The following is a 10,562-nucleotide window of genomic DNA, read 5'->3' as shown; positions in this document are numbered from 1 at the left end:
CATCTTGAACTCCAAGTAACATTGCTACTGTTTTCTTCTTCAGTTGTGTGAAAAAAAACTTGTATTAAACATCTGGGACATCGCCATAATTATCTCTATGATCAGTGCAATAAATATAACCACAAACATTATTTACAAGTTGGTCTATGATATTCAAATAAGCAAACCATGTAATTTCAAATTTTATATAAGCCACATGCTCATAATGTTTATAGAAATCATACGCTCATAATGTTTTTATAAGTCATGTGCTCATAATAAAATGCAAGACCACTTAAGTTTCAAGGTTGATTTATTAACAAAGTCAAGAGCATTTCAAGGTGTTGTCAAAAGAATTTTTGCTTCTCAGAAACTCATTATTCCAAAATCAAATAATTCCAGCACCCATCTGCTTTAATGTATATATATTTTATGAGTTCATTACCTGTTAATTTCTTGATTAAAAAAGACAGTTCACTTGCAACATTTTAATAGTTCATGCAACTTATTAAAAGTATAGGCATAGATTTTTATGACTGAAAATAAATGCATATTATACAGATTTTCTCAATATCACTAAAGTTTTAGTAGAATATGTATGTCATTCTGCAAGGATTATACATAGTACTAAAAAATGCACCAACATCTGAAGCAGTTCTAGAATAGCCTATGGCATGCCAGTTTTCTGTCGACTACCAAATGTAACACATTAGCTAAGATCTGTAAACCCACAAATATAGCTACATTTGTAAATGGTTTCAGACTTTGCAGAGCGACATATCTTGCAATGACTAGTTACCTCTACAATGATACATACTGTAGACCATAAAGTAGTAAAAAACCTCTCCTACATTCTCCACAGCATATGTTTGGCAGTAAGACATAGCACACATCATTTTACAGTTAAGTATAGTTCATAGTTTTACACTCTTGTGGTCAGTTGTGAAGGCACCTTGTTGCATTACACAATATCCTTTTGCCAATATTTATATATAAGATAGTCTGTTCACTATATATTCCACATTCTTTGAGATATCTTCTGATTTTCACTAAGTTCGCAAAAAGCCATTTTTTTGTCACACTTCAATGATGTTGATTGAAGGAGCATTTTTCTGAAATGAAGGAAAATAAATCTTATTAAAATGTACCTGTGAAAGGTTATATATGTGTTGTGAGCAAAGCACATTATTACTAATGAAATTAACAGAATGCATTTATCACAATAAGGAACTGAGGAAAAGTTAACAGAAATCAAACAAGTCATATTTTAAACTTTTTAGGAAGTATAGACTAATAAAGTGACTCCTTCTTTAACAGCAAAGTACAAAGATGCAAATATCAAAGATGGTTCAATTAGTACTCAGCAAGTCTTTGAGAAACAGACACTTGTGTAAGTAATGGTTCCTTAAGGAAAATATTCAACTAATGAGTTTATTTGTACATCACAGAAAAAAATGATAATGCATAAAGAAAAAGACAAAAATATTTTTTCCAGTTTTAGTAAAGATAAAGTAGTAGAAATGTACAACACATTTTAGTCTGAGAAAGATAAGCAGAAAAAACGAGTTATAACTTATAATTGGAAACTCTGAAGAATAATCCACAAAGACAAAAACGTGCATTAAAAGTAAAAATATTTTACTGCTTTTTAAAGTTCTGAAGGTATTACAGCTTATGCAACTGAATTAAAGAAATGAGAAGACTGACTGCATTGGTGACAGAGAAATAAAGCCCTACTTATAGTCCTGGTAACCTAAATTTGAGTGGAGACCTGGCCACTTGAAGGCACTGGCAGAGAGGCAAAGCTAGTAATGGCAACCTCTGCAGGTACATGTGGGGAAGCATACATGGGTGGAGAGAGGGGCATAGGTGGCCATTGTGGTGACAGAAATGCTCATGTTACCCCCAGTGGTGGTATTAAGCCATAGATGAAAATGCTGCCATTTCCAGAATGCCACTGAGTACATAAACCATCCTCATTGCCACTTTGACAAGGGGTCCCCCCAGACAGCATCTCCCTGCTGCCCGCAGACAGCATAATGCCTGATCAACTGGAGATGTGATGTTCTGTAGATCCATGGGCAAAAGTAATACAAATAAATAAATAACAGAAGTGTTGCAGCTTTGTCAGCTTAGAATAATCACTGATAAAATGTAAAACTGTTTGCCTCTTAACTTCAAAATAATAAGAGGAAGGCTGATTAGAAACAAAATTTGTCTAGAAAAATATTTGATATTTGGAGATCAGCCAGGCTTATAAAAAAACAATAAAGCAAATATGTGTGGAAAATGCTTAAAGTAATTAACACCTAGATAATGTAATACAGAAAAGCAGTTAATTCAATTTCTCCATGCGTAATGTTAATTATGAAATGCTTACAGTCAGGCAGAAATTCTAGGTGCACCATCAGTTCATCAACTGAAGCAGTGTTTTACTGAGTTACACAAAAGTGGAACTGTGACATATTTAACAATTACCAAGATATGACTTGCAATGTGGGAGGGCAGACAACTTGGGGATAGTTACCGGGACTGGTGTGTGTGTGTGTGTGTGTGTGTGTGTGTGTGTGTGTGTGTGTGTGTGTGTGTGTGTGTTTGTGTGTGTGTGTGTTTGTGTGTGTGTCTGTGTCTGTGTGTGCGCACGAATGTGGGTTGGGGTGGCTGCCATATCTCCACACACCTGTAGACTAATGAGCATAGTCTACAACATTGGTTGGGGTGAACCACTAATCCCCAAGGAGTTCTCTAAATGTTTGTGTCGTAATGGTAATTCATCTAGTACAAGGATCAGAGGTGGAGGAGACCACTAGCAACCAGGAAGCAAACTAATTCTTGTGCCTAAATGGCACTTCAACTAGTATGGGTATCAGGGATGGAGGCACCATGAGCCAAAAGGGAGTAATCTGAACTCATGTGCCTTAAAAATGTTTCAACTAAAAGAAGGACATGATACGGCCACTGCAGTTAATTATCATGGTATGCTGATCAGCAGTGATCTGCGTGATTCAGAGACATGCTCTGATTATGCTTAACACTTTTCCTCATGCTCGTTTCACACACAAGCACTGTAATTGCGACCAGAAGGCTAAGGCAGTAGTCAGTAAGATAGTAAAATGAACAGCTAACAAACACTATCTCTATATTCCTTGCGAAAGTGTATTTCTAGTCGACCTATTACTAACATTGTAGTCACTAAATTAACAAGCAATAGTTGTCATTTGTTATCATTATATTGCACGGTTTAATGTAATTGAATTGATTGAATGCTTATTTCTTGTTATAAACTGTACTGTTATGCTTTGTAACTGCTGGAAATGAACTGGTTTCCTGTAATTATCTGAAAGTTGGCTGCTTATCAGTATAGAAAAAACATAATCACACCTGGCTTCTCCCCTATCCTTTCATTATACTTTCACCTCTCCTGTGCTTTAGCCTTGCAAACATCACCCTCCCATTGATTCAAGATTCACTCTCTTGTTATGTGAAGCACCAAAACACTAAATTACTTGTATATTCTATTAACTGAATTGCTCTGTGCCCTAAGTAAAGTTGTATTGCAGCAATTAAGTGGCTTGCACACTACTCATGGTGGCTCCACTACTTTTAAGTACTTATATAGTTCTGTAATCATCCTCTAGTCCATAGTTGATGTTTCTTCTTTTCTTTTTCCTATTGTGCTACAGTTGGCCCTCACCCCTCTGTATTCAGCCTAGTGAACCCACACATTATTTCCTTTGTCCCTAACTGTAGAACAATACTCAAATATGTACTAGCCTATACATTAATACAAATTAGATGAATGATTGAATTCCCTGCTAAATAGTTTCTACCCATTTAGTAATAACTGAAGCTTAGAACTTTGTCCTAAATTTTGGATATTCTAATACTGACCTGAACCACTTGCATGTTTCACTGACTGGCTCTGAAAGCAGTCCAAAAGTTATTACTGCTCTGGGTCTACCTGCTGTATTCACCCTTGCTTTGCTCGGGCTCAGTCTGCGCCCCTACTCTATCCCCATATCCCACCCACCCCTACAGCACCTAAACTTATAGTTCCATTACTCAACCTGTTTTTCCACTATCCAGTCACAACCACTCCACCTTCCTCTACACCATCATACCCTACCCTACAGTCTTCCTTCTAGCTTACATATACCTTCTGCTTTACCTACCTAACTATATTCATTCTCTACCTTCCTATATATCACTATTTGCAATCACTTCATTGTAACAAATTTACTCTCTAGCTTCAACTTCTTCTCTCTCAACTCAACACCCCTCACCACACACCTTCTTCAGTCTTTTGTTATTCTATATAACCTTCCATTATAAGTCATCTGCATTCATTTTATTTCTAAACTACAAAACTCCCACTCCTTGGAGCATACTTATTTTTACTTTTGTACTTTTCACTATAGTTTTCTTTTCTCTAGTACATATAACTGCTCTAAACCATATCTCCTTGCTCCCTCACTTTTCAACTGCTACCACCTCTTTATTCACCCAATCTGAAAGCTATACAGACATATCTCTTAGCCTCTACCAAATAAAGCCCCGCTTCCTATACAAAGTGAAAATTATTCCTATCATAAATAAACTCCATTTTACCCAAATAAACAATATCACCACCTGTTCTCAGGGATACCACAACAAATCTCCCACTAAACAAAAGTCATTAGCTTACATAGTTAATTTTAGGGGTCTATATTAAATCACTGAATGCTTAAAAAAGTGAAAGGTGATTAATCGACCCTATGTAAGTGAAAGCTTACAATGTCGAAGTGTCAGAACAGCGATTTTTTTCCAAGGAAAAAAAATCACTGTTCCAACCAAAAAAATAAAATAAAAATCAATTTCAAACATTACATTAAGTGGGGTGCTTTGCCCACCACACCCCCCTACTTAAATATACCATCTCCGAGACCACACTATAGTGCCAAAACAGAAAAGTACCAAAGCAGCCAAGTGAATTCTTTCCCAGGGAAAGAATTTGCTTAACAGCCGCTTCAATATTTTGCATTTTCAGCCTTTTAAGTTCGACCAAGATGCATTTGAAGGAATGCGTCTTCGGTCTTCTAATATAGACCCAATTTTAGTACTATGCCTTTATGTAGTGACATACACCCCAATCCAGGTCCCACTTCTAATAATCCTACTATAACCTCACTGAACAATAATTCTCACAGATCATTATACATGATAACCCTCATTCTTCAAAGCATACTCAACAAAATTTCTAGCTTTTGTGGTTGGGTCTCTCATATTCAACCAGACATTATCACCACCACTGAGATCTGGTTACAACCTTCCATTAAAGATTCTGACTATCTCCCCCAAGGCTTTCAAACTATAAGATCGAACAGGCCCTGCAAAAAAGGAGGCAGTGTAGCTCTAATGTTCTACTATTTTCTACAACACCTATAATAAAATTCCTTATACAAATCCTGTTCCTCTATTTTCAAATGCTGAAATTCTCACTTCTCTCCTAAAAACGAATAACTGTAAAAATCTCTGCATCATAGTTTTTTACATTCTCCCTGGCAACAGCATATCCTTATTAGAAGATATCCTTGCATGGGTTTCTTCTAATATTAAAAATGAAATGGTCATCCTAGGTGACATAAATATCAACTGGCTAAACCTGAACTCCAACTTCCCTTCTTCAAATATTAATATATTCAACTTCACACAGCTGATGAATTTCCCAACCATACTTAATAAGGACAACAGCACATGATCCATCTTAGACTGGATTCTGGTCACGGACCCCAACAAAATATTAGAAGCTGGTACTCTCCCAAACTCCCTCAGTGATCATCTCCCTGTCTTTATTCACTAAAACCCCCCTTCCTGTCAAAACTAACATCTATACAAACAAATAAGCAATCTCACTAAATTTAACCCAAGTGCCTTTACTGATATCCTGTAAAAGGTAAACTGGAACATCCTAAAAACACTTCCACTTGATGACACCCTTTACTATTTCAGCACCACGTTTCTGAATGCACTAAATAGCCTAGCATACCTTTGTAAAAAGAGAATCAATTCATATTATGCTCCGTGGCTAACCAAGACTACCAGAGACCTTATACTCAGCAGGGACAAAATATAGACACAGTGGCAAGCTAATAAAAACACTCTAGACTTATTCAAATGTAAACAACTTTTTAATCAGATAAAAAGACCAGTCAACAAAGATAAAAAAAAAAACGATATTATATAAAATTGCAATCTAGCCATAAACAAACCCCCCAAAAATTCATAAATTCCATTACATCTCTCCTAAATCCAAGCACAAAAAGCAATCCATATCCACATCCTGACAAATCATCTCCAGAAATAGCTACCCTCTTCAACTCTTTCTTTATCAGTTCTACAGCTGGCATTACTACTAAGTTTCCCCAAGCAAACAGTAGCCCATGCAACATATCACCATCAAAACATTCCACAACTACTCCCACCCATTTTAACGAGTCCAATACGAACTCTACACCCACATTCACTGTAAATCCCACTCCTATCACTGCAATAAAAACATTACTTCTGAAACTCAAACCTTGCTCTAATGCTCCTGATAATATACCTTCAGAATACTTAAAACTTGCAGAAGATGCTACTGCCAACCCTTTAAGTATACTTCTTAAAAGGTCCATCCAGGGATCAAGTGTCCCTAAAATCTGGAAAAAAGCATTTATTCTCCCCCTTCATAAAAACAGCTATAATACTGATATTACTAACTTTTGACCTATGGCCATTCTCTCCCCCTTCCCTAAGATCTTGAACAAGTGCATACATATTCAACTTAATTACGTTCTTCTTCATAACGAAAAAGTGCATACATATTCAACTTCATTACGTTCTTCTTCATAACGAAAAAGTGCATACATATTCAACTTCATTACGTTCTTCTTCATAACGAAAAAGTGCATACATATTCAACTTCATTACGTTCTTCTTCATAACGAAAAAGTGCATACATATTCAACTTCATTACGTTCTTCTTCATAACGAAAAGTCCATACATATTCAACTTCATTACGTTCTTCTTCATAACGAAAAGTGCATACATATTCAACTTCATTACGTTCTTCTTCATAACGAAAAGTGCATACATATTCAACTTCATTACGTTCTTCTTCATAACGAAAAGTGCATACATATTCAACTTCATTACGTTCTTCTTCATAACGAAAAAGTGCATACATATTCAACTTCATTACGTTCTTCTTCATAACGAAAAAGTCCATACATATTCAACTTCATTACGTTCTTCTTCATAATGAAAAAGTGCATACATATTCAACTTCATTACGTTCTTCTTCATAACGAAAAAGTGCATACATATTCAACTTCATTACGTTCTTCTTCATAACGAAAAAGTGCATACATATTCAACTTCATTACGTTCTTCTTCATAACGAAAAAGTGCATACATATTCAACTTCATTACGTTCTTCTTCATAACGAAAAAGTGCATACATATTCAACTTCATTACGTTCTTCTTCATAACGAAAAAGTACATACATATTCAACTTCATTACGTTCTTCTTCATAACGAAAAAGTGCATACATATTCAACTTCATTACGTTCTTCTTCATAACGAAAAAGTGCATACATATTCAACTTCATTACGTTCTTCTTCATAACCAACTCCTGTCTCCTACACAACATGGATTTAGAACATGCCATAGCATCCTTCATGGATACTGTAAACTGAGCCCATGATGCTGGTAAAATTGTCTCTGCCCTCGTCTTAGATCTATCAAAGGCATTTGACAGAGTTTCCCACCCTTTATTTCTAACCTGACTCTCTAACATTGTACTCCCCCCCTCTCAACTGGTTTTCAAGTTATTTAAAAGACAGACAAAAGACTGTCAAATGGCAACACTCCATCTCACCATTTCTAAACACCTCTACAGGAGTATCCTAAGGCTCTATACTTGGACCCCTCCTTTTTAGCATTTTCATTAATAATTTCCATTTTTCTATGACTTAGGGAGCTCTTATTCGATAAGCAGATGACTCAACTATTATATTACAGCTGACTCAATTTCTGACCTACAACATAAAATTGAAATGGCCTTCTCCACTACTGAAACCTGGATGCATAATAATCATCTAGCTCTAAACTCAAATAAAACCAAGATCATAATATTCACCCTCATGAAAACAACTCTACAAAACCAATATCTCAATTTACTCTCAAACTAAATTTACAATCGAAATTGTTAGCCACTCAAAATGTTTTAGAGTCACCATTGACAAACACCTTTAATTTATATGCACATTCAACACAATATCCACAAAATTCATCAAAAACTAGGAATTCTGTACAGACATAACTATTTCCTAAGCCCTTCCACTAAACAAATCCTTGCCTCTACTTACTAGCTCCCCTCACTCATATACAGCTCTCCTCTACTTACCAACCTCCAGTCCTCACTTAAGGCTAAACTTGAGACTTGCTGCACCAAAGCTGTTAGATTCACAACTAATTCCAATTATGCTACCCATCACTGCATTGCTCTTAGGTCCCTAAATGGCTGGAACTTCCACACTACCTGTCCTATTTGCAACTAACTACAGCACACAAAATGATCTTTAAACCTTCAGATTGTCCTGCCATCAGATCTATATTTACTTATACCTCCCAAACAGACCTCTCAGATCTGGGAATCAGCAACTCTTGCTGGTATATAACCCAAACCTTCCAGTCGGACAGCTCCTCTATTCCTGTTCCATAGCCAAAAATTGGAATGCTCTACCATTATCAATTAGAACATCTGAGAAACATGCCTTTTTCAAAACCTCATTATGTGACTACCTATCTTCTATCTGGAACTGTACCTGCATCCAGCCACCTTTCTAATATTGTATATGTTATGTCTTTCTATTTACTATCATATAATGTAGTGATTCCTCACTGCTCTTAGACAAGAAAATTCCGTGTAATGTTACCCTCTTTACTTGTTATTACCTATATGCTAATTTGTTGTCGTCTGAGTGCTAACTACTCTTTGTATTTACTTCTGAATGAATTTCACTGATGTGTGTGTACTGTGGAGCTTTTCTCTCCAGGCATCCACTGAAAATGGGCTCTGAATGGCCCAGTGGACTTTCCCAGTAAACAACGCTCAAATAAATAATAAATAAATAAATGGAAATCAGCTGAATATGATGTATTTTCCCATTTTGGATAATATATTGCTGAATCAAAAAATATTGCATAGTAGGAGCAGGGCCATTTTAACACAGCTGTATGTATCTTGCTAGGTCCCTTAATGAATCCCTGGTAGATTCTTTAGAATGCGTAATGTGTATATGTACATCATTTGGTGGTTTATAAATACAATGTTTGAAAGCTAGGAAGATTAGCTAATTAAAGAGTCAATATAAGGACATCACATGTATAAAAGGCATATGGAAAGGATTAAGCTCATGTGGTGAGAGAAAAGGGAGAGAAGGAGACATTTGACAGATTGCTAAGAAACAGCAAAAATGACAAGGTTATATAAAATGAAAACTTTATTGCATCACACTCTGGGAAGCATCAATGCAGACAAGCATGGAAGTATAAGCATGTTGTCCTTGAAAATCTGGAGTGTCATGCAAAGAAGTATGCATCATCCCCCTCTATGTCACTCATTATTCCTTCTAGAACATGCATATTTTACAACACCTTATTTTAATGACCAGTCTTTGCTCTGTCTTCACACTCTGCTCTCCAAGATGGAAAATCACATCTGTATCACAATCAGTGATTAATTTCTTCCCTGGGCATTTGTGCATGCTATTATCAAACAAAGGAGTTGCAGAATGGCATATAGGTTTTTTTAAGTTGCCCTGAACAGATAATACATATTTTGTTGTTTGGATCTGATAGTTTTGAGCTTTAAAAGCCAGAGTGAAAGACATATAAACCTTTTTCCCCATATATCCATTATCTTGCTGTCTTTATGTGAAGGAAGAGCATTTGCATCAGGAAGTAATTTAGAGGGATTGCCTGTAGACAAGAAAAACTCAGAATGGCCTTAAACAGTTATTTTGTACAAAAATGTCATGCCTTTGGGTAGTTTGTAGAATCTATCAAGCATTTTAGTGAATAGTGGCTGTAAGTCAGATGCAGTGGAAGTGAATGCAAAAGCATCAAGGAAACCTCCACAACAGGTGGCACAGGTGCAGAAGCAGTGGTGCAAGCCTTCCAAGAGACTACAGTAACTCTTCTGAACTTCAAACATCTGCTTTCATTCCCATTCAAAATGTTTCATATTAACAGTAGTTTCACAATATGAAACTTCTTCAACAGGGGCATCAGGAGGATCTTCATCATCCAAAGACATGTGGGCAGGTGAGTAAATCTGGGATGAACAGACCAAGTGGTGCTGATGCGAGTCTAATTCAGCCTGTTCATTCAGAAGACTTTAAGTCCCTTTTTTGAGGAATGGTAGGAGAAACAGAAGTTGGAATAGGCCCTGCAAAGGAAGGTGGCTTGAGTGCCATTATAACTTTAAACAGACCCTGTGAAAAATCCATCCACTCCTTTCCATGGATGTCTGAGAGGAGAAAACATTTTTATTTTT

General features: G+C 36.2%; 1 protein-coding gene across 2 annotated transcripts in view; it reads right to left on the bottom strand.

Moving 5' to 3' along the window:
• Nucleotides 1–274: 274 nt before the first annotated feature.
• The window catches only part of FNDC4 (fibronectin type III domain containing 4), a 1,069,876-nt gene continuing 1,059,588 nt past the window's right edge, over nucleotides 275–10,562 (bottom strand). For both annotated transcript variants that reach the window (XM_044062790.1, XM_044062789.1), the window contains exon 7: nucleotides 275–1,091. In XM_044062790.1, coding sequence (XP_043918725.1) covers nucleotides 1,056–1,091 — 36 coding nt within the window. In that variant the 3' untranslated portion in view covers nucleotides 275–1,055. The remainder of the gene's footprint in view (nucleotides 1,092–10,562) is intronic.

The sequence above is a fragment of the Protopterus annectens genome, chromosome 2.part1 (genome assembly GCF_019279795.1).
Source record: "Protopterus annectens isolate FY-2018-M chromosome 2.part1, PAN1.0, whole genome shotgun sequence".
NCBI lineage: Eukaryota > Metazoa > Chordata > Ceratodontiformes > Protopteridae > Protopterus > Protopterus annectens.
The sequence above is the reverse complement of the archived record's forward strand: the minus strand, read 5'-3'. Positions and strand labels throughout refer to the sequence as shown.